General features: G+C 42.7%; 1 protein-coding gene across 1 annotated transcript in view; it reads left to right on the forward strand.

The window, feature by feature from the left end:
* The first annotated feature begins 3944 nt into the window (after positions 1 to 3944).
* ttc39c (tetratricopeptide repeat domain 39C) overlaps positions 3945 to 26084 on the forward strand; it is a 41738-nt gene continuing 19598 nt past the window's right edge. Inside the window, 2 exon segments of the mRNA NM_001113821.1 lie at positions 3945 to 4218; positions 22806 to 22854. Of these exon segments, the coding sequence (NP_001107293.1) occupies positions 4079 to 4218; positions 22806 to 22854 (189 nt within the window). The 5' untranslated portion in view covers positions 3945 to 4078.

Here is a 26084-nt window from a genome sequence, read left to right on the forward strand (position 1 = left end):
AGGCTCTGTATGGTACTACACATGGTCTTTCTGCCTTGCAAAAAAAAAAAAATGAGAACCTGTTCTGAGGCCACTGGGAGCAACATGAAAGGGCTTGGTGAGCAACATGTTGCTTGTGAGCCACTGGTTGGTAATCATAGAATTAATGGTTCAAATTTCATGTAGTTATGTATTTTTAAAATTTTACCTCAGTCGGCTGCTAGGGCTTATATATAAACCCAAGTACAAGGACAGGATGCTATTTTGGATGCAAAATTGAGAAAGCATTAAGGTTAATCATAAAGGTAACCATCCATACATGCTCTATTGCAACTTACACCAAGCACCAATGCACCCATTACAGTATGTTTGGACGAATTAAGCACATACTGACACAAGGGAACCCTGGAATTACAGACAGTCTGGGCCTGCCAGTATCTCCAGCAGCTGTTCCATACCCAGCTAAAGGAAATGGCACTCAGGGCAATTTTATGAGTGAGAGGAGTCAAAATATTTGGAATTTCCCACCTGCAGGCACCAAGTACTATTAAGTGGCTGCTGGTATGCATCCCATTATTGAGCACATTTGCACTTTATATCATTATTTGTTTTCCTTATGTTTCCATGATATTAGCAGTCACACACTGACATGAGCCATACACATGTGGAAGTGTCTCCAATATGGTTCTCTGCAGACTTCAGAAGCTTTCTTATGCCTGGCTGTGCTTAGGTAGACCAGCAGGGGTCGCATGTAATACCAAGTCATGTTATTAGCTGTGCTTGAGTGCTAATAGCATCAGAATTAATGGAAATAAATTACTGCTAATTTTCAACATTCTCAGGAGAAGGTATCAGTCCTAGTTAAGATATGTTTTGACTGATTAAACTAAACCAAGTTGGTGCCCCCAATAATAGGCTGCTAATGGGAGACATGGGAAGCACCTAAAATCTGAAAAATAAAAAGCAACCGAAAATGTCATTATTTTTGGAACATCATTTGAAAACAACTGAAATTAGGGAGGTGAGTTACCCCCTTAGGAAAGGTATGAGCATTACTGTCTACAGCGGGGTGTTATGATATTGCAGATAGGTAAATGGAGGTGGAACATGTGGCATAAAATCTTCAGCACAAAAGTAAAACATTTGTATGATAAACTGGGTCAGATAGACAGATTTATGGCATAGTAGCAAGAATGTTAGGTACTAGAATTACACGTCTGCAATGAAATGGCTAGTATGCCTCCAGGTAAGACTGCCCATAACTGGTTATACAAATGCCTTGAGGCATCAGCCAGAAAGAGCAGAAACCATCAAAAGCCGGATTCACAGAGGGTGTCAGTGCCAATGCTCCTTTTCAAAGAAACCTGCACCATCCAGGGGAGTGCGGTGCCATTTTGCCTTCCTTTCCCAGGCACCCCGAGCACTGACTGACACTTGCTCACGCGCAGTAGAGTAAAAGAGAACATTTTCACTTTACTGTGCATTTGTAGAGCATGGATGCATGGGAGGTAAGTAAAATGGTGGTCTTTCAAAATACACTGCTATTTTAGCTATTAACAAACCCCCGCTACTGTGTCTGTGAGTGGTGGATTGGCCCCAACATTGTTTTCTAAGAAGCACAATAGGATGTGGGCATCCAATCACATTTCTGCCCTCATACAGGAAAACAGATCCCTGTCAGGCCACGTAAACACTAGCTGCCCACCTACCACATGGGAATTGGCTGCCATTGCCGGCTCTTCTGAACAGTCTGGGAGAGCAGAAGTGGCAGGAAAGTACCCATAGATGTTTTCTTTATGTTTTCCAGCTTTAAAATGGGGGTTGCTGATCCCAGCAGCTAAAAAACTATTGCTCTGTGAGCTTACAATTTCACTATTATTGTTACTATGTCTTAACTTTCTATTCAGACCCCTCCTATTCATACTCCAGCCTCTTGTTGAAACCACTGCCTGGTTGCTAAGGTAAATGAGACCCTAGCAACCAGATAGGAGTTAATAAATTCCTAAGCAAAAAGCTACATAAATAAAAAAAATACACATAATAGAAAATCAAAACCAACTGCAAACTCATACCCCCCAACTGTCCCGCTTTTCACGGGACAGTCCCGGTTTTTATAGCGCATCCCGCTGTCCTGGATAGTTCCATGAATGTCCCGCATTTCCGTAATAGATTACGGAAACGCGGGCCATTCATAGAACTATCCAGCACAGCGGGATGCGCTGGCTGGAGCCGGACGTCCGGCTTCTTCTGCTGCTTTGCTTGTTATGCCTCTCCTTATACAACGCGACAGGCCCTTTTATAAGAGTGCGCCCGTGGGTATGTGTGACGTCATTACGCACGGGGCGCAACCTTATAAAAGGGCCTGTCACTGCTGCACAAGGAGCCGCATAAGAGGTAAAGCAGCAGACGAAGGCGGAGCTCCTATGGGGGGTACTGTGTATGGGGGGCACTGTGTATGGGGGCTACTGTGTATGGGGGCTACTGTGTATGGGGGCTACTGTGTATGGGGGCTACTGTGTATGGGGGCTACTGTGTATGGGGGCTACTGTGTATGGGGGTTACTGTCTATGGTGGGTACTGTGTATGGGGGCACTTTCTATGGGGGGTACTGTGTATGGGCATTATTGTGTATGGGGGTACTGTCTATTGGGGGGCAAAACTGGTACATAGTTATAACTCACTTATAACTGACTGCCTTCTCTCTATATTTGTATTTTATATGTAGGAGTTGCTGTATTGTTTTCCTTGCGTGGGGTGTGGTAATCTGGGTGTGGCCACAAAAGTGGGTGTGGTCAAAAAATTGCCGCGCTGTGCACGCCAACACTTTTTGTCCCTCTTTTCCTTTTTCAAATGTTGGGAGGTATGCAAACTGTCTTACAATTGTATTGTCTATAATCATTCTAACAGTTCATTTGAAGCTGAACAACCCCTTTAACTAAAAGCACAACAGCCCAGGATAAAAGGTGAGAGATTTAAGCCAAAATTGCCAGCCATTGTCACTAAAACCTTGTTTGCAAGAATTGCAATTGTAGCAGCTACATGTACAGTCAATTTGATCCAAATGCTTGGACTGCAAGTCAGATGACAGTTCCCGCTATGCAATCCTAAAGCTAAAGCAGTTATTGCAACTCCAACTGTCTATCATAATGGGAACTTGCGCCCACTTTCAACAGCAGAAATATGTGTTGTAGATTTCATTGGCAAAGTAGTCAGTGGCTCCTTCTGATGACATGGGGGGAATAATGTCTTCAAAATATGGTGTTTTTTCACTTGTCACAGAATAAAGTGGCTAATAGGCAGGAATGTGGAATGGTTTCTAGAAAAGGTGGCATTTGTGGCCAAAGCAAGATTTAGAGAAGATAAAGCACCCCCCCCCCCATATAAAGGGATAGATTCACAAAAATTTGAAAAACCTTCCATCATCCCAGCTGCTGCACTACTTCCACTGTTGGCGGCATTCCCTAAGGTGCAGATCTACAACTGAGGAGCTTCAGGTTGAACAGCCCTGATATGTATTGCAAATATCTAACACAATATATGTCCTTCATACCTACGGTCTTGGCTCCAAATGGCCCCTGGGAGGCTGGGGAGAGCTGCTATAAGCAAGCTGGGCAGCGCCACACAAGCTGTTACAAGACAAAGGCAGAATGTTAGAAAGCAGCCGCAGCGGGAAATATCGGGGATTACATGAGCGCCATTGGGCAGCAGGCAAGTGCGTAACGGGAGGCGCAGGTAAGTAAGTCCGGCTGCCCATGACTGGAACAGGTGGGATAAGGCCCCCTGCAATCAGCCTTATCAGTCAGCCCCCACCATGAAGCCAGAGACTAGATGAGGTAACAGTCTGACATAACAAGAGCAATGACAAAGAGAATAAAAACTCCAAGCGGCCCCGCCCTTTCCTGCCCCTCCCCCCGCCCACTCGGCTCACTCAGGGGCTGCGCTCAAGCTGTCAGGGTGTCACATCCAGCCCGAGTGCTGTCAGCCGGCGGGGAGATAACAAAGGGCGCAGGGGGCTCCTCCTATAGCGGGGGCTGTCACTGGCTCACACGTACCGGCACAACGAGCGCATCCACCGAGAGCCTGTGCCAGCCCCTGCACCATGGCCGAGCAGCACCTCCACACGCAGGGCAAAGCAGAACCGCTGGATCCCTCAGAGGATGCGGAACTGGCGCTGGTGGGGATCAATATGCTCTTGAATAATGGCTTCAAAGAGTCCGACCAGCTGTTCAGGAAATACAGGTGAGAGAGTGGCCGCAGCGAGGCTCCCGTAACATGTGCACTGATTGCTCCCCGGCCGCAGTGTGTATATACTGTCTGTGTGCCATTACTCACCGCTTGTATTGCTACTACTGAGCGCGGCCCGACCCCTCCTAGCCTTTATGTTGGCTGCTCTGCAGCACTGCGTCTCTGGGCTCATTACTAGCTGCTACTAACCAGCCATGCAGCGGGGCAGGCTCCCAATACTATCTACTATCTATAACTAACCAGTATGTGCCCGGTATTATACTGATGAGCAGCAAGTCCAGAAATGCCCCTTGTATCCCCCCTATGGATTCTATAGTTACTACTCACCATACATGCACGTTATTCCTCTTATTACCAGCCATGCAGTCTGCTACTGTAGTTATTACTAACCAGCCATGCAGTCTGCTCCTGTAGTTATTACTAACCAGCCATGCAGTCTGCTCCTGTAGTTATTACTAACCAGCCATGCAGTCTCTTCCTGTAGTTATTACTAACCAGCCATGCAGTCTGCTCCTGTAGTTATTACTAACCAGCCATGCAGTCTGCTCCTGTAGTTATTACTAACCAGCCATGCAGTCTCTTCCTGTAGTTATTACTAACCAGCCATGCAGTCTGCTCCTGTAGTTATTACTAACCAGCCATGCAGTCTGCTCCTGTAGTTATTACTAACCAGCCATGCAGTCTGCTCCTGTAGTTATTACTAACCAGCCATGCAGTCTGCTCCTGTAGTTATTACTAACCAGCCATGCAGTCTGCTCCTGTAGTTATTACTAACCAGCCATGCAGTCTCTTCCTGTAGTTATTACTAACCAGCCATGCAGTCTCTTCCTGTAGTTATTACTAACCAGCCATGCAGTCTGTTCCTGTAGTTATTACTAACCAGCCATGCAGTCTGTATGTGTAGTTAGTACTAACTAGCCAAACAGCATCTGTAGTTATTACTTAACAGTCATGCCACCATTTTCTTTGGTTACTAGTAAGCCAAGCAGCTAACATCTTCAGTTATAACAGCTATAAATATTGCCCCTACATCTCTTACTACACAACCATCCAGATGCCCCTACAGCTGTTTCTACACAACCATCCAGATGCCCCTACAGCTGTTGCTACCCAACCATCCATATGCCCCTACAGCTGTTGCTACACAGCCATCCAGATGCCCCTACAGCTGTTGCTACACAACCATCCAGATGCCTCTACAGCTGTTGCTACCCAACCATCCATATGCCCCTACAGCTGTTGCTACCCAACCATCCATATGCCCCTACAGCTGTTGCTACCCAACCATCCATATGCCCCTATAGCTGTTGCTACACAGCCATCCAGATGCCCCTACAGCTGTTGCTACACAACCATCCAGATGCCCCTACAGCTGTTGCTACCCAACCATCCATATGCCCCTACAGCTGTTGTTACCGAACCATCCAGATGCCCCTACAGCTGTTGCTACACAACCATCCAGATGCCCCTACAGCTGTTGCTACACAACCATCCAGATGCCCCTACAGCTGTTGTTACCCAACCATCCATATGCCCCTACAGTTGTTGTTACCCAACCATCCAGATGCCCCTACAGTTGTTGTTACCCAACCATCCAGATGCCCCTACAGTTGTTGTTACCCAACCATCCAGATGCCCCTACAGTTGTTGTTACCCAACCATCCATATGCCCCTACAGTTGTTGTTACCCAACCATCCATATGCCCCTACAGTTGTTTTACCCAACCATCCAGATGCCCCTACAGTTGTTGTTACCCAACCATCCAGATGCCCCTACAGCTGTTGTTACCCAACCATCCAGATGCCCCTACAGCTGTTGCTACCCAGCCATGCAGAATTGCAGATGCCCTTACAGCTGTTGCTACACAACCATGCAGAATTGCAGATGCCCTTACAGCTGTTACTACCCAGCCATGCAGAATTGCAGATGCCCTTACAGCTGTTGTTACACAACCATGCAGAATTGCAGATGCTCTTACAGCTGTTACTACCCAGCCATGCAGAATTGCAGATGCCCTTACAGCTCTTGCTACCCAGCCATGCAGAATTGCAGATGCTCTTACAGCTGTTACTACCCAGCCATGCAGAATTGCAGATGCCCTTACAGCTGTTACTACCCAGCCATGCAGAATTGCAGATGCCCTTACAGCTGTTGCTACACAACCATGCAGAATTGCAGATGCCCTTACAGCTGTTGCTACCCAGCCATGCAGAATTGCAGATGCCCTTACAGCTGTTGCTACACAACCATGCAGAATTGCAGATGCCCTTACAGCTGTTGCTACACAACCATGCAGAATTGCAGATGCCCTTACAGCTGTTGCTACCCAGCCATGCAGAATTGCAGATGCCCTTACAGCTGTTGCTACCCAGCCATGCAGAATTGCAGATGCCCTTACAGCTGTTGCTACCCAGCCATGAAGAATTGCAGATGCCCTTACAGCTGTTGCTACACAACCATGCAGATTGCTTCACCAGTTATTACTAGCCAACCAAGCAGATTGCTCCTACATGAGTTGTGCAGAATTCCCTCCCCAACTGCTTCCCACAGCTTCAGTTAACTTCAGTGGCAGCCTCGGAGAAGTGTGAATTTTTTTTGCCCCAAAATACACTGGTTTTCAGATGGAAAAACTCACACCTCTAATTTTGCAGAATTGCCATTAAAATGAATGAGCTGTGGGAAACATTGGCGTTTCCTGTGGCAGAGAATGCTTCATGTGACATTAAAAAAACCACACATGCACCAGCAGGTATTACTAACATTTTGCTTCTAAAGTGAGAAGAACTAATCAGACTGCAGGATTCTGTCATCTCAGATCTTTTGTACACATGCAATGTTAATCTGTAGTGACTACTAACTTGCCACACATCTCACCCTTGTAGTGATCGCTAACCACCCATGCAGTGTATAACTGATTAGCCATGCTGCTTGTAGCTAGAATGATTACTGATTAGCCATGCTGCTTGTAGCTAGAATGATTACTGATCAGCCATGCTGCTTGTAGCTAGAATGATTATTGATCCACCAAGCTGCTCCTAGCTGGAATGATTATTGAACCGCCAAGGTGCTTGTAGCTAGAATGATTATTGATCTACCAAGCTGCTTGTAGCTAGAATGATTACTGATCAGCCATGCTGCTTGTAGCTAGAATGATTACTAATCCACCAAGCTGCTTGCATCTAGAATGCTAAATGATCAGCTATACTGATTGTAGCTAGAATGATTACTGATCAGCCCCTCGATCTCTCTCTCCGGGCCGCTCCCTCCTTGCCTCTCTCTCCACCAGCACCCGCTCACTTTGTTTTGTCAGCACCCTACCCCCCGCCCGATCGCTCTCCCGGGCCGCTCCCCCTTTGCCTCTCCCCCCACCAGCACCTGCTTGCCGGCTGCCACACACCACCCGCTCGCTTCGTTTTGTCAGCACCCCCCTCGCCGCTTGCCTCTCCCCCCTGCCTCTCCCCCCACCAGCACCTGCTTGCCGGCTGTCTGTTTTTCTTCTGTGCCGCTGTCACTGCATACACACATGCATACACTTGGCTGCATACACGCCATGGCAAGTGGACACTAGGGGGGGTGCGCATGCACCGCCTACAGTCCCAAGTCGCCAAGTCTGTGCAGGAGTGAGGCATTATGGGAATCTTCTCTACCCAGCTCGGTGTTTTTTCTAACTGTTTGGCTTCAGATCTTCTGAATGGGAGAAATTTGGGGAGACTTAAGGGCACTATTGAGACAACTGAAGGTATGCATGCTGCTTGCATTTGTAATGACACATTCCTTTAATGAAGGGGTGATGTATGTCCAGAAGTGCAGCGAGCAACATGCAATTTTTAGTGTAGTCGCCATATTTTTTCCCACAATGCAATGTGTTCCACCATCATTGCAGTTGCAAAGTAGGGTGATATGCTTAATTCAGTTGTGCTGCGCCTGATTTATTTGCCTCAAAATAAATGCAACAAATGAGACAAAGTTGCATGGAAATCTGCCTGGCATCGTTTATGGTGCAGCTGAAATCTGCAACTGATTGCTTTGGTGCTAATGCATTGTGTCAGGAGGCGGCTGTAGCTTCAGGGTTACCCTGTGTCAATAGGTTTGGAATGGAGAGGACTGAGCGGTGCCAAGCTCAACTATATGGAAGTGCAAGGAGCGCATTTTGACACAAATACCTTAAATTAATAGGGTTTAATGTGCAGCTCACTGAAGAGAAGGGGGCTGGGGCACTTCTGTCATAAATGACCCCTGGTGATTACTAACCGGCCAATTGTATTCATCTGTAGTGACTGCTCATTGCTACTTTCATGTGTAATGATAGCTAGTAATGACGCTATTGCCCAGTCACGCAGTATGTTTCTGTTTATGTGGCTAATCCTGCCTTCCCTGCACACATACTTGGAATCTCATGCGCTACATTGCTTCCCTAAATTGCTGTTTGCTGCCTGATGGATTCATTTGAGCTAGTGAAATAAAAACTGAAATGATAGTGCTATGCGCTGCTGTATTTAAAGGTAGGAGAAGGGCCTGGGAGAGGGGGACTATGGTACAGCAGACCGTGCGGCCTGGGCCCCTCCTTGACCAAAGGGTCTGTCGTATACATAGTTAAGCCACTGGCTATGCTGGTCAGAGTATTTCAAGGCTCACCAAGTGTAATGCGGGGTCCAGGAGTACATGCTCCAGACCTTCATGAAATGGTAGTTAACCAATAACTAGATGTCAAGGAGGCATTTATTGAATCACACAGGGGAAGGCACAGTGAAAACAGAATTGTTTAGTCACATTTTCTGCAAAAATATGAATAGATCATGCCTGTGCACCTGAAATTCTACAAGTCCCTGCTCAATGTCTGGCTATTAGCTAATTTACTAATATAGGTGGTAAATTGCACTAGTGCAGATACCCAGAAAACCCAATTAGGTTGGTAGTTAGGTGGGCATGGGTAACTGCACTGCTGCAGCGTAGCACTGTTACAATAGCCAATAATGTAAATTGCCAGTGGGGAAACGTATGAGTCGCTTCAGCTTTCTGAAGTTAGATGAGACTTAGGAAAGGCAAAGTGACACATATGTTTCCCCGCCAGCGATTTGCATTATTGCCCGTGGGAAAGCATTTTCAGAATTGCAGATTTACCATGGGCAACTAATCTCACCCTAAATCAGCCCTATTGTTTATTGACAAATATATTTAGAGTTCCCACTGTATAGCACACATTACAGCTCTGCCTTTTGCAGTTTATGTGACTAAGCAGAGGATCAGAGAGATAGCACTTATAGCTGCACAGTGTGACAGTCCTCCAATGCAGGATTTAACTGTGATCCCATGTATTTATTTTACTTTTCAAGGATTTCATCCAAAACCCCAGGGCTAGAACCAGGGGTAGGCAGAAGAGGCACTTGTCTAGGGCACAAGGGTGATGGTAGTGATGGGGGGAACCCTAGGCACATACCTCTTCTGTCTACCCCTAGTCCAGGCCCTCTTGCATCTGACACCAGGTGTCACCACGCACTCTCCCCGCGATGTCATGGCTCGTTAGTACATGAACACATGCGGGATGGCAAAGTGCCTAACTGGGTTGCCCCGCCTCTGCCACACCCACATGGGTGTTTTATAGGAATGCACCGCCCTTTTTCATTTCGTGATATTGTCATTTCCACTTTCAAGTTATATGAGTGAGAGAAGCTTATCTGTCAGGTTCATATCATTGGAGATTTCAACCTTATTAATTACGTTGGTATCAAGTATAATTTTTTACTGGCCAGGAGGAAACCCTTAATGCGGGTGGTACTTAAGGGTAAAATGGCAAATCCCATTATTTTCATTACTTGCTGTTGAGATGCAGTAATAAAAGCACAGCTTCCTTTTAATTTAGATTTTTTTTAATCCATTTTTTAAAGCCAAACAGTGCCCAACTGATGATTGAACAGCCTCAGCTACTGTGAGTTTAGTTGTGATCAGTATTATAAAGCATGTAATGAAATATATACTGTATATACACCATTAGTAAAGCAACTGACTGCTTGTCAGCCTGTATAACAAATATACACATTAGTAAGCAAAGTGATTAAAGGGACACAATGACCAATAAATAACGTTTGCATCTGGCCCTGAAAACAATGTGTGCTGTGTATTAAGGTACAATGTAGTGCTGGGAAAACTCCTTTGCTAGAAAAAGATCGAGTCACGTCTGTGCTTACATAAAGCTGAGTACACATGAGCCAATGTAGTCAGCCTTTGGCTATTTATCTTTTTTTATTTTTACCAAACTGCTAAACATTGTTTGTTTTCTCAGACAGACAGAGCCCTTGCATTAACCCCACTAAGAAGTCCAAAATAATTAAGTTACTATATGGAAAACTTTCCCTGAAAGGGCTTGTAACATCACTTACTCTTCATTGATATGTAAAATACATATTATATCGAAGTGCCCTTAGTTCAACGCTCCTGTTAGGTGATACACATCATGCATTAGATACAGGCAGTAATACTGTCCCTGGTTTATAGCTAGCCTATAAACTGTCTATGTGCTGCCATGGCTGCCTCTATCATTCCAAGTATCCACTGAAGATAAGAGTCGCTGTCATGTAAGGTGACAAAGGCCTGAAGGTGGCCATACACGGGCCAAATCTAGCTGCCGCTGACGGTCCTTTTGACCAATTTGGAAGCTTATCGGCCTGTGTATGGATCCCCCAGATCTCAATCAGGCAAATTTGATTTTTCCGTAAGATCAGGGACCTGAACTGACGGTGCCTATACTCACCATTCTAATTAGATTGTTTGGCCCCAGGGCCAAAGACCGAATTAGCGCGATATCGCTCACCCGCTAAAAGAGTGGATTTTAGCATGTATGGCCACGTTAATTTGATTAATTTATTGTAGAGGAGCAAATTAGCAGAGACAAGGTTGCTGCCAGATGTAATAAATCATCATTTCCCTCTGCACATGTGGGGAGAGCAGCCATGCCTGTATAGAAGTAGGATTAGGCTTGATTAGTGGGATTATACAAACAAAAAGAATTTAATTGTGTACTGTTAACCCGCACCTGAACCTAACCCACACCCAACCCTAACCTGCAAAACCTTAACCCACAAAACCTTAACCTGCACCCAACCTGAACCTGCACGCAACTTTAACTGTAAGGTTTTAACCCGAATCCGACCATAACCTGCAAAACCTTAACCCGCACCCATCCTTAACTGCAAAACCTTAACCCTCACCCATCTCTAACCCACAAAATCTTAACCCGCAAAACCTTAACCAGCACCTGACCCTAACCCGCAAAACCTTAACCCGCACCCTTCTCTAATCCACAAAACCTTAACCAGCACCCGATCCTAACCTGCAAAACCTTAACCCACACCCATCCCTAACCCGCAAAACCTTAACCGGCACCCGATCCTAACCTGCAGAACCTTAACCCACACCCATCCCTAACCAGGGCTGTGGAGTCGGTAGATAAATTCTCCGACTCCTCAATTTCTGATACTTCCGACTCCTCTGTTTTTAATATGCTAATGTATTATATACATTCATACAGTCAATGAAAAGCATGCTTCATGGTCACTCAACGTGTTCGTTTATGCACTGTGTGTGCATTGGGCTTTATTCTTATAGCAGAGAAGTAATTAATTATGACTGTTTGTGAATTGGGACATTTAAACTTGCTTTATTTTTTATTCCCATTTAAATTTAGTAGGAGTCGGAGTCGGTCCATTTTTTGCCGACTCCGACTCCAGGTACCCAAAATTGCCTTCGACTCCTTGACTTCTGACTCCACAGCTCTGTCCCTAACCTGCAAAACCTTAACCAGCACCTGACCCTAACCTGCAGAACCTTAACCTGCACCCAATCCTAACCTGCAGAACCTTAACCTGCACCCAATCCTAACCTGCAAAACCTTAACCTGCACCCAATCCTAACCTGCAAAACCTTAACCTGCACCCAACCCTAACCTGCAGAACATTAACCTGCACCCAACCCTGACCTGCAAAATTTTGCCATTGTAAGGCCCGCACCCAACCCGTACCCTTGTCTTCATGCTCTATACACTACTTCCAAGACAGGGAAAGTTCAGGAGCAGAGGAAGAGTGTACTTTCCCAGCCTGTTCCGCACCCAACCTGAACCCACACTGGTCTGGTTTACCTAAGGCTGAACCTACACACCACTATAGATAGACCTCAATAAACCTTGATAGATCAATAGACCTCAGCTTGTTTTAGAATGTTAGATAAGTTATGCCTTCAACAAGCTGCTTTGTAAATGGGTCCTTGAAATGCCACAGAAGTGCATTTGCCAGTGCCCTGTTAAGGGAGGGTTCTGTGTTCCATACAGCAATGCAGAGACCACAGAGAAACGGGCTGCTAGTTTCCGTCCAACCATGACCTCATTTCAGTTGCAAAATCTCTTTCTGGTTTTCAGTCCCTGCCCCCAGTACATCCTCTGCAAGGCTGGAATTGCTGATGCTACAGACTGCACAGAGTTATGCACCATTGCCTGTACCTTGTATATTAGTTTAGAGGATGTAGTGGCATAGAATAGCTAGCCTTCCAAGCCGCTCATAATAGGCTCATAGATATTGTGAGGAACCTGGGAAAATCTTGTATTAAGCCTGCTCCTTTAACTGTTTATAATGAATGACAATATATAGCTCATCTTGACAGTAAATATGAACTAAATGTAATTGCCATTGACTGCTTTCATTAAGAGCTACCATGTTATATCTAAAAAGGAAAAGCTTTAGGGGAATAATATAGATCCTTACCAACTATGGGGCATGTTTGCTGCTTTTCCTTGTTTTACTGACGGATCCTTGTTTCTGCATGGTTCTGGGCCTTCTGACCTGTATGGTTTTATACAGCACCTACTGATAAGGTCTGCCATTTTCATGTACAACCTGCTGGTCTATGAGTATTCATATGGGGGTGTATTTATTAACACTGGAGACATTTAGAAAGTTTTCTACCATTCACCATGCGATTAGTTCGCAGGCGACTAATCTCCCCGTGTGCCAGAGCCCTAAAGAGACAGTTCATTCATAGGATTAACTGTGTTGTAAACAATAGTATGCGTTTTACAGGGGTTTAACTACAATGGAAGCAGACCCTGCGGGTAGCCCAGGAGTGTAGGGGGCCAGTTAGGCCCTAATTAATGAACAGTTTTAATATATCTTGGTAGAATTGGTCAACTTACAATGCTTTGGGGTCCTAAATTAAATTTGCTGTGGGGCCCAGTACCATCTAGTTACGTCACTGGTGCTTTACTTGTGCATTATTATTATTATTAAATGTATATATTGCAGGTGCCACATACTCCTTGGCCGCCGTTTGTCTGGGAATGCCCATGAGTTTGCGGCTGGAGACATTTAGCTGAATACTGCACGGCAGTATTCAGCTAAATGTCTGTAAGCGCCCGAAAGGCTCGGCTGCAACTGCTGCTGCCTCTTATGGGAAGCACACTTTTTATTCATGTATTGATCTCTTTAGTATTCAGAAAGTGAATAATTCAGAAGAGCCTTTAGCACAGGCACTGCTGTCAGCTTTTTTGATCAACTAAAATGCTGCTAACGGTTTTATGGTCGTCGTGAGTGGAAAATACTGCTATAAAAAAACGAACTGCCAGTCATGGCTCATAACGTATCAGGTTTGGGCATTATGAGTGGAATGGCACTGACAGATATGCTGAAGTGCCATAACCTTTGCCTTATAATGAGCTCCAGGGTGTGTGGTAATGACTTGCCTGGCAGGCTCTTGCCCACTTCTTTTCTCTCTTTGTACCTAAGGAAAGTGTGCTGATATGTTAAACGTTTTATGATGGGATAATGAGCTTTTTGCAGAACTGAAGCAGGCTGGATACGGTTGCTATCTTTAGCTGTGTTTTAATGAAGCCAAAAGATGGAAGAAAGTACATTTTATATTTATAAGTCTTTTTAAAACATTATACACTGAAAAGTAATTCCTAAAAAAAGCGAAGAACTGACATGATGTTTTCTCTCCTACTATACATCCGATTCTTCCTGACAGCTTTTATATCAAAAACAATTCCTCAGTTCAGTTCATGCATTTCATTGCAAAAGCACTTTCGGCTCTAAAATATATTCTGAGTATTCTTTGATCAAACAAAATGCTTGTTATCTTTATGGTTTTTTTCATATTTTAAAACACTGTGAAAGGTTATTTCAATAACTTTAATTACAAGCCTTTTTGATTCAGGAACAATTGTCATTGGCTACTAAAAACAAAACTGCCCACTAGCAACAATATAAGCAAAGAGCAACTCATCCTTTCTTGAGCCTCAGCCTGAGGAGAAGAGTATGGTAGATCTAGTCATATTATATAAGGGTAATGTCACACAAGAAAAATGTCACCAGCCAATAATAATTCATCCTTAACAGGTTGCCATACACTGAAAGATCCCCTCATTCGGTGACCTCCACCACCTTGAGGTGGGCAATATAAAATTGATCCAATCTGAAACGTTCATGGTGTTAATTGCAAATGGTCTCTCTTTCTATTTCTATGGTACCTTTAGGGTAATGGCACACAGGTCGTTTTGTCTGCCGCTGGAAAAAATGCCCCTTTCCCCTGTCACTTCGCCTAGTGTTCTTTAATAATAAGCACCCTGGCCGATGCACAAGGAGCATTGAAAAGTGGACCTCTGCACCAAAAAACGCAGTTGAAATCTGGATGTCCAGATTTTCCAATTTGCAGTTTGTTGGTAATTGAGCCCTCATACTTTTAAAATAGCACGGTCAAGCCACCCCCAAAAGGGATCCTGTAGCGTGGCTAGTATTATTTATTAGATATTTTGCCCTTTCAGCAAACCAGCTAAATGAGGCTATCACATGTAAATATCTTTTGTAATGATTTCTTAGCTCATGTAAGAGAACAGGTAGAGTTTAAATGTAGTATATTTTTTTTTAAAACCACTCTATGTGCTTATTGATAAACACATTAAACAACACATATAGATAATGTTCCAGAGTAGCATCAACTAAACTAAGATCATTATAGCTCAAGGCCACTAAAAATAGTGCTCAGGATGCATTCTTTTGTTATGCCATGGCTAAATATGCACTGGGCAGTATGTTCTCTTATACATATTTATAAAAGGTACACAAAGGTGAAGTGAACACACCCTAATACTGATAACATTCTGTATAATAACCACATGGAGATAATGTTTTTGCCCCTTTTGTAGCACCACCTGCTACACAATATGTCTTTGCACAGCCAGGTGTGATTCTGCCTGCGGCATATAGAGAAAAGATCAGCTGTTTTGGGTGGTGCGTTTGTCAGCACCTGATAATTCATTTTCAAAAGCACAAATCTTCCCATGCTCCCTTCCTGTGCAAATAACGTGAAGGTGCTAATGTGGGCAAGAGCTGGCACTTTTACTGGCTTCCTATTGAGGTATAGGTGATTGTGGGTGTTTTGACTGTCGAGCAACAAAATGTTAATACTAAATGTTACTTTCAAGCTGAAGTACCCCTTTAATTTCAACTATAAAATGACTCAGTTGTACATAATAACATCTTGTGGGCAATATAAGCGAGGAAAAGATAGAAATAAAACCCTAAGATTTTTTTTCTTGTATCTCAGGGGAATGTTTCATTTAAAGGACATAATCAGGGTTCATAGTAAGAGTAAGCACTAGGACAGTTCTTCTGGAGGTCGGCCACTGATCCAGGGGGTTGGGATCTCTGTTGGGCTCCAGATGTGCTCACAGTGGAAAAGTAACAAGACAATAAGCAGAAAATAAGATAACTAAATAGAATATATTATAGGTAATGGAATAGGTTTGATTCAAAATTCCAAAAGTATATACAGTATGTGTAGTTGTGCAATCTCTTTCTCTTTTAATATCCTTTTTTAGGAATATCCTATCAATTAATGTATGTGTACAATTCATACAAACAGCCGACAGGGTACAACTTACAGGAGAGCAGGTGCTTTCTGCCTTACAGTAATTTGGCTGAGCTGTAATTGTGATCAGACGGAAGTTCTGCACATGCTCAGCACTCCATTGTAGCCCTTCCAACTTGGCACATCACAAGCAGAGCAAATAATGGCAAATTGGTGGGTTTGAGACCCATATTCTGATTGGCTGCAAGACTGAGGAGCTTGCAGCCATTCTTTTTACATTTACACAGAAAAAAGCCCAGTTCACTATGCTTCAGAACTCCTCTGCCCTCTTGCATCCATAATTATAGCTGATGGCACAAAGTAGACACAGAGACACTGGTTCAGAAGAATCAAGAATAGTAGCACCTGTTTTTTTGCTTTTTAAAAGAACAATTTCTCATCTGGATGGGGCAGAACAATACTACAATAAAACTTACAAATCCCTTTTAATACGCCTACATAATAAAGTTCACCCACAAGTACCGGTTCCACTTGTTTTAGCCATTCTTCAGAATATTACGGGTGTGGGCCAATTTGAAGTCTATTTTTACCTTTGACACACTGCTGTGTGTGATGATAGTGACTACGCTTGTTAGAAATTACGCTGAAATGGGCTCATGTTATTTAAGATGATAGAAGACTTGTATAGGAAGAATTGCCTTAGTCTCCTGAAAATTGTATTTGAAACATAAGAATAGCAGTAATTAACATTGATTAGTGAGTCGCGCAAGCAAGCGGAGCGGCAGGGAGCCTTTTTATAGCTTAACATTGCATCATGGTCCCTTATCCGGCAGTTAAACACCTGCACAGTGATGTGTGTGCCAACTCCCCGCTGAGAGCAGCCGTATGGGCAGCGCTGGCAGAAAGGTCAGATGGTATTTTCAGATTTCTGAACCTCTTATTTTAAGCTCATTAGAGCTAATTACAAATGTTCTGAAAGTCGTATCTTACTCCTGATGTATCTCTAGCAGTGCGTGGCTGTGTCCTTATACTCAGTTCATTGCAATGATTATAAGGTGATATTTCCATCATATAAACTGTATGTGTATCGTTGCTATGGATGCTCCAAATCCACTTTTTTGGATCTGGTGAACCCCGAATTCGGCCGAATACCGAACCAAATCTGGACCCTAATTTGTGTATGCAAATTAAGCTATGAAAGGGTTAAACATAAAACAACATTTTTCAACTTCCGTGTTTACATGACAAAAAGTCATGTGATTTTAAGGATTCGGATTCAGTTCGGCCAGGAGCATGGATTCAGCCAAATCCGAATCCTGATGATAAAGGCTGAATCTTGGCTGAATCCTGGATTCAGTGCATCCATAATTGTTACATATCCTCAATAAAAGCAAAACACATTTTAGTTTTTGTTGAAACATAGCAGATGAAGTAGGATGTTCCTAAATAGTACAGTAAGGCTTGTACTGAGTCAGGGTTTAAATAGTTCAACGTTGATAGTAATATTGATTTACAATTCCAAGTACAACTGGTTTATTTAATCAGAGGTTATTGCTGAGGAGGATGTAACTGCAGCATTGATCTATACGTCATTATCTTCTTATCAATAAATAGTTCCTCTGTCATCTTCTATAGCCTGAGGGATTGTATCCAGTCCAGGCTGTTGGGCAGCCAGTTCCAGCAATCAAGTACTTCAGCCCTAGGGCTAAGCGAATGGAGATGTGCGTCTTGCTTTTCCTGATCTGCCGCTCAGCTTCCCCATGCATTCCTAGAGGTCATTGTATTTTTAGTTCAAGCAATCAGATTAGATTAGGTGAAAAAATGTTTTATCTAGGGCATATTTATTTCAAAGTCTTACTTCTTAGTACTGGTTTATATAATGTACTGCGATTGTTAAAGGAGAAACCTATCTGCTTCCATCATAACTCATTTGAATCTGAAGGCAATCACGAGGTGGGTATGAACACTGTTACATTTCTGGAACCCCCACATTTCTGGTGGATGGGTAATATGTGTAAGCACAACAGAAACAGTCTACAGCAGTAGGAATATCACTAATTTATAGGATATGCAGCCTGAGATATGTACTATTCCACCATAATAGTATAGGGTGGCTCAACATATCTACTACATGGTACAGACCAAACCTTCCAGCAGTTGGTCAGTAGTGGGTTGAGATATATACTTGGCATAGCTAAGTGGTCATGCAAAGGGCAGCAGCCCAGACTTGGCCAGCCTTGACCAGGCAGATGCCAGCAAAGGCCACCAGAATTAAAAAGCAGTGTTTCTCTAACTATGAGGCTTACACTGAAATAGAAAATTAAATAGAACCAATCAATGCATTTCGTTTTTTCTTGGTTACGTGGAAGCAATCTAAAAATAACACATGCATCTTTAACCCTAGGGGTGTATCTATTAACGTTGGAGACAAACATCACTGCTGATGTTGCTCATAGCAGCCAATCAGATCTTTGCTTTTGTTTTCTAATTTGTAGATGACCATTCAAATCTAATTGCTGATTAGTTGTTATGGGCAACATCACCGGTAATGTTTGTTTCTAATGTAAATTAAATCTGTCCCTAATTCTAATTTTTTTGGTAGTGCTGAGAACTGGCTCGCTGGTTGACTGTGATGAGTTGGTAAACTTGAGATTAAGACCCTCTAGGCTAATGACAGGGGTAGGATTGCAAATGGTGCTCCAAAGCAGAGATGCATTAGGGGGACTTTGTGAAGCATAGACAATGATTAGCATGGGGCTTGGAAAACAACTACTATTTTATAAACCAGTGGGCTTTATACTGTGGGTTTGTCTCCCCAAGAGTAAAATTTACAGTGCAGTGCTATAAAATAATATTAATACAATTTTTGGGTAGAATGTTTTCTATCCTAAGTAGTCTGGGCAGCCGTGCTTAAAAATAAGTTACGGTGAGTCAACACTGATTTGTTGTCATACATTCTGCAATGCGGACATAGTAACATAGTAAGTTAGGTTGAAAAAATACGTACGTCCATAACGTTCAACCATAGTGCCATAATGCATAATGCTAGGTGGGGGTTCTGGTTTGTGGACCCCGGGGGGAAGTGGATGGGTATGTTCTGTGTTTAAAAACTTCTTTCATTAAATTTCTATGGGCAAATGTAAATTAAATAAATTAGTATAATCTGTTCAGAAAGGAATATATTTTGGGATATTTCTGTAGTCCTGTGGCATAGCCTGTTTTGTAACCAAAATGCGTTGGAATATACAGTACCCAAACGTTTCTTCAAAAGAGCGAATTTATGTTTTCTAACTTATCTGCTCTGGGAATGTCACTTGTCCAGTTTGGAATATGCAGCCTTTATATCCATCCCAGAAGTGCAAGTTGACACTGGCTATGAGAGGCCTTTGGCAGCACTGGGAAAAGAAACCTTGAGTGTCTCCAAGTGGTGTTATGGTTTATAGGAACAAGGTCGTACAAGATTAGACATGATATGAGTGAGGATTAGTGTGCGTGGGTCTGTGACGAATGCACGGGTGCTAGCAGGATGTTCTGCACTAAATGGGAAACTTTGAGCAGTGCTTTTTGGGAAACATCACAGGGTTCCCCAGTTAAACAAACCCACTAACCTGTGATTCAGAACCACAAGATCCAAATTTTTCAGGTCTTATTTAGTACATGTAATAAAGCTATCCATATTGATTTCAGTTTTCTCTTTTATTAGTCTGAATGGTAACTGAAGCCAATTGAAATGCCACGCTAATGGGTTATTAATGAAGGGGCATAATAGCGTTTCTTTCAATGCATATTTAAAGGCACCACAAACTACATTTTCTTTGGGTGAAAGATTCTATTTTGAAGAAATAAACACATGGTTGGTAAATATAGATCATTTCAGGGCAATTTGTGGGCTGCTGGCCCAGAGCAGGTACTGACTCATGCATTATTCCGAAGCCTCTTGCGCCTGTCCCATAATGACTTCAGGAAATGGATCAATATGCGCAACCTTCTTATGTATTCCAAAGAAATTAGAAACTTTCCATAGGTGGATGGTGACCTGAGCCCAATTGGCTGTGGTTCTAGGTAGGTTCTAGAGACCTCAGACCCATAAGCCTTTGTGCCTTTACATGCAGCAGAACCCTGTAGGGATGGTATGGGGTGGTGTTTTCAAAAGCTTTGTTGCATGCGGGGGAAGGATATCCCATGAACAAAGCTTCTTGTGCAGAACAATCCCATTGGCTTTAATTGATATTTTAAATTGTTTTTTTAGTAGATTTAAATTACAGGTATAGGGACCAAGATAACTTTCAAGGGCAAGTTCACTTGTGTGTCACTACTTGCTCTCTTATTTTTTACCCATTTATGATGTAAATTAGGAAAACAAATCCCATGAATCAGTATGACACAATGGTGCTAGTGCTGAAAAAAATGGTGAGTTTGCTTGTCATTTGCATCACTGGAAACAGCATTTTACTGAAATCTTTGTTCTTCATTGTAACCTTGAGCCTATTGTGTCTAATACATGTGTGTACTGTTAGCTGGAATCCAATGTATCCTGGGCGTGCAGGATGCTGCTGTTTGTACTCGCTGGTGTGCTGTTTCTATTACTAGATAAAAAGGCAAGGCAATTCATTTATAGAGCAATAAAATAATTGCCAACGCCGCATTATTGGGTGCATTATACAGAGTGGAATAAACGGTGTGTGAAAATACTGCAATAAAACCCAGCACAGACAGTGTTGAATCTCCATGTTTCTAAGATGTTTTGTGCATAGCGATGCTATTGGAAATGAACTGGCTGCTTTGTTAGCCAGTATAGGCAGTAGGTGACTTTTCTGACAATAATGCACAGCTAAGAAGACTGAATAATTCTCTACTAAATAAGAGACGTGAGTTTCAAACATAAAATTGCTGCTAAGGATTTATTTTGCCCAGGACATTTGCAAGCAGCCTTCAGTTCATCTCCCATAGGGTGGTGTATGGCAGAAAAACGTGTTGGAAGCTGGTACACAAGGATTACACTGGCAGCTTTTAGCACATTGCCCATATTATGGGGTATATAGTGGGTAAGTGTTTGCTTCTCAGCGTGACCAGCAGGTGTACAGAGGTGTACATGAGGCTTGAGCTAAAGCTGCACCATGTTAGATATTAACCAAGGACATGAAATGTTACGTTTTTGTTAACATGCCTTTTCTGACTGGCCTTCAGATTCCTGATACAGTACTATATATATATATATATATATATATATATATCTCAAATTCTTCTCCTGCAACAACACTGGGTCAGAGTACTGAGTCATCTTTGTGGCATGACCTTAATAATAATAATAATAATATATATATATATATGTATTATTTAGGCCAATGTGGCCTGCTCAGCAGTGGTGTTGCACTTTGGGAACATGTCACTGCTGACAAGTCAGTTGGTGTCTCAGGACAGACAGTGGTTTTATCTTGTGACAGTCCCTTATTAGTGCTGAGCAGGTCAAAATGAACATAAGCCAGACCTTAAGTGACCTGCAATGTGCAACACTTATTCTGGATAAAGGCTAAAGGGAAGGCCACTATTACATCGTTGCTGTGAGTCTGATAGGCCAATGTAATTAGTGATTTACAAAGAAAACCCAAGCAGTGCAAAACTGTTCCCGTTTGTGAAATAACAAGTGTTATGATATTTGAATCATAAGCTTAGCAAATAGCCATGACAAGTAGCTGCTACTAGTAGCTCTGTGTGTCTTCTCTGTAAAATAAGAACTGGTTTTGGGGACCTATACTATAACGCAGTGACCTGTCACCATTCAGTGCTATTAAATTACATCTCCTATTGCTCAGATAACCTTTCACTGGATATTGTAAGTTGTATTTATCAGCAGCTGGAGTGTCAATGGCTTTAGAAACCACAGGCCTCATTTACTAAGGGTAAGGGTAAAGGTGCAAAATGGGGCACAAAGCACCTTGTCCCACAAGTTGCATTTGGTAGTGCTGCATTCAAAGGGGGTGGGTAATATATGGGCATCCACTGAAATGGCTCCTAGCTTGCACGCCATTCAGTCACTCAGGGCACAGGAGAGCTCTGTACTTACAGTCTGCCTATGGCAGGTGTAATACATAGTTACATAGGGTTAAAAAAGACAAGAGTCCATCAAGTTCAACCCTTCCACGTAAACCCAGACCCCGAAAAACCTATACTGACCCATCTATACACTCACATACATAAACTATATATACAAACATTAATACTTACTGTAGATATTAGTATCACAATAGCCTCGGATATTATGTTTGTTCAAGAACTCATCCAGGCCCCTCTTATGGCATTAACAGAATCTGCCATTACAACATCACTAGGAAGGGCATTCCACAACCTCACTGCCCTCACCGTGAAAAACCACCTACGCTGCTTCAAATGGAAGCTCAGTTTCTTTAATCTAAAGTGGTGGCCTCTGGTGCGTTGATCATTTTTATGTGAAAAAAGAATGCCCCCTATCTGCCTATAATCCCCTCTAATGTACTTGTACAGAGTAATCATGTCCCCTCACAAGCACCTGAGAGAGCTGCTAGGCTGGATTTTTTTAATTGGATAGAGCCCAAAATATTGTAATTTTTGCATAATGCTGTTAGCAGTCTAGTCAGTGGCAACATTTCCCTGTACTTGTTATAAGGAACATGCCTTAGTATTCAACAAGTAGGAACACTTGTTTCCTTAATATAAAATTCAATAATCAAGGAATTATTTTTTTTATTTACAGGAATAACAGTCCACTGATGAGCTTTGGTGCCAGTTTTGTCAGCTTTTTGGTAAGTGCCTGAAAATACATTAAGTCTTATTTGTAACTGTAATCATGCATGGGGCTTCCTTGCTGGAACACAATGCGGTGCATTGGGGGTGCTCTTCTTGGGATAATTAGTCTGAATGATAACAGGTATATCTTATACATGTAACTGTGCCCTTATACACATCTTTTTGTTTTAAATCTATACCCTGCCCCATATAATGTAAAGCACTATAGACTTTATTAGCACAGACAGACATATAAGAAGGAAGATGGCAGCACAGTGACCTGTTGGAAACTACCCGGAGGTAGTGAATTATGTACCGAAGTGGTCACTTAAGTCACTTTAGTTACTTAAGTAGCATTCCTGACTAAAAATAAGATTAGTTCAACAAATATTTGGTTGGTAGCAAAGGTCCTTTGTGTACATTTTTTAGTACTTACTAGGGTACTAACCATGCAGGCAAGGATTCCCGCTCTACCAGATTATAGTTGTGTAGGATGTGGAGTAAATAAAGGCAAATGACTGGTACCAACCAATCAAGCTGAATACCTGCTAAGCTTTTTATTTCATGGGACTTATTGTATTTGCATTCATTATCCATGATGTGCACGGAGAGGAGATATGACAGTATCACTGACACACGGGCTGCATATGATTTGCTTGCTGTCACTTATACTGATGTGCCACCGTGCCTCGATGCGTATCCATGCTGAGCGTAGGGAAATAAGTCCCTGGAAAGCTAGACAGGGTAATATACATATGCAAAGCAAGTTTAGGATAGAAAATAGTTTGGATGATAATTTTGCAAATCAAATCTACAGATTAATATGAGAATAATTGGATAAGTACATAACCAGTATAGTGGGCCCATTGGGGATCCTAAGTGGTTTGCAAACAAGTTGTGTATTCCAAAGTTTTCCAAGGTTTTGGGGACTAGCAAGAGTCTGTTCAGCTTGATACTATTCGTTAATTTCTGGCTGATTTGTGTGAGTACAGGCCTCTGTGCTTAGCAGACCCATAAGCATTCTGACAATCAAACTCTGGTACAGCAGATCCAACAGTGACCAAGCCAAAAGAGAAGAATCAGGCCAGCAGACAGCCCTGTTTGTACATGTTTGGTGATATCCCTAGTAACCTTAATAGTAAAGTGATGCAACCAACTGGCACGGTGCAGTTCGGCCATTCATATGGGCAAGTTTCTGTAGTGCCTCCCGTTACTGAAGTGCTCCATAGTTTGCAAGCCGGAGGCAACACTAGTGAATGTTACCAATATGATTTCTTGAAAAAATAGAATAGCTAACCCCATTGCTAGCACTAGGCCAAGGCTGGCAGGACTAAGTGATAGATGGCACCGCTGTGATATTCCCAGGAAACTGCCCACTTTCCCCAGCCCACCCTTTGCATCTTAGGCAGCACAGCAGCTCAATATATTCTCTGTAGTCTAATCTAAGCAACCAAAGAGATTTGACATTTAAGAATTCATTTATAGCTGTAACCACGGTTGTGTTTATGCAAAAGTGGATGCAGTCGTTGTGTGAATTTCTTTCATTAAAGGTACTTGCCTCCAAAACTTGCCCCCCTTGCACTTCCGCAGAGTTGGGCTAAGGGTCAGTGTGTCTGTTCTGTCTCCTGTTCAGAACTTTGAGCTAGGTAGGTGGCGGTAGCTCCAAGGTTCCCAAAGCAGATGGCATCAAAAAACACAGCATCATTTTGCCCACAAAATGACACATCAGTGTAATTTTGATAGCTAGCACCAGAAATAACACAAGACTGAATCAAAAATCATGCAGGGCAGTCGCATGGGACTCGTCAAAATGTGCAGTTGTGTTTGTTTTAATGCATCTCCCACAACTGCATTGAACCCAAGTCCCCTTTATGTCCACAATTACATTGGAATTATGGAGAAAAAACCCTCACTCTGGGTAAAGAACAAGGCGACTTGTGTACAGAATTGCTCAATAAGTAATAAAGCAGCTATGGGGCCTTGCAGCTACTATAGATCAAACCTATGCAAACCCTATGCAAACTCATCTTCATGTCAGACAGACCTGGTTATTTTTCTGCAAAGTAAATAGATATCAGTGGCTGTATCTCCTCACTAAGTGGATCAGCACCAGTAGTGAGACTGTAAGTTCACCTTATATCACATTGTCTGACACTGTGTGACCCCATACAGCCCACTATGCCTTAGTCTCATTATTCAGCAGGCAGCTCTGTCACATAATGGCCAATGTTCCCAATCTTCTCATGACATTTTTGCTCAATTAATTTTGTATATAAAAGAAAGCAGCAAATATGCCCAAGTGCTTGTATAGTCAGAGTATAGTGCTTGTATAGTGAGAGAACTGGTTCAGTTATGTGCCGCTGAATCAAAGCAAAGTCCCTGCTCGCCTGGTTTATCTTCAGACTTCAACCCTGACCTTGAGTTGCTCTACTTATTGGCACAGCTAAAGATAGCTGGAGGACTCAGCATCTTACTAAATGCCAGCTGCAGTGAATCATGCCTAGGAACAGCACTGCACTAGTGATTGGAAGCAGCTTATACTTCCTTGTCATGGAAATACACTCTCTTTACAATCACAGTTGTGTGTTTGCTTTGTCTGTTTTATATCTCTGATTAAAGGAGAACTAAAGCTCAACAAAGAATTAAAAAATGCTGAACATTATGTTTTGGCCCAAGGCCACCAAAGCACTTCATAAATGTAGAGTTGTGCATGGCTCGTATGTACAGTCTGTGTAACATTCACAATGCAAGGCTGGTTAGCAACAATATAGATTCATATTTTAAAGGAAATATCTGGAAACCAGTGCATTTGGCATCAGAATTACTTATAAGCCCCTGCAGCATCAGCATCTGTGGCAGGAGCAGCCTCACTTTCTGCTAATACAGTGTAATGTCATTTTTATATACCCTAATTTTAAGTTTTCCAGCATTTTACATTGTTTTTTGTGGTCCCACAATATATTGCATTTCACTGGGTGCTTTTCCTTGATTTTACATTATGTTTTTCCAGATTTTACATAAAACATTTTGTCCTAATGTTCCCGAAAATGGCCTCTATGAATGTTATTAGTGAAATGAAAAGGTTTAAAATACTATCCAGATGCATACTTTGCCATGGTTCCAATTAGTACAGCCATGTACAAATCACTTATTGCTATATGTTCTGCATGTGACAGAAAAGCTTTGCACATTCCCCCCCATAGTGTAACATTAATGCTGTGCTGTGCAAACCTTGTTGTTAACAATG

This window comes from Xenopus tropicalis, chromosome 6, assembly GCF_000004195.4.
Source record: "Xenopus tropicalis strain Nigerian chromosome 6, UCB_Xtro_10.0, whole genome shotgun sequence".
Taxonomy (NCBI): domain Eukaryota; kingdom Metazoa; phylum Chordata; class Amphibia; order Anura; family Pipidae; genus Xenopus; species Xenopus tropicalis.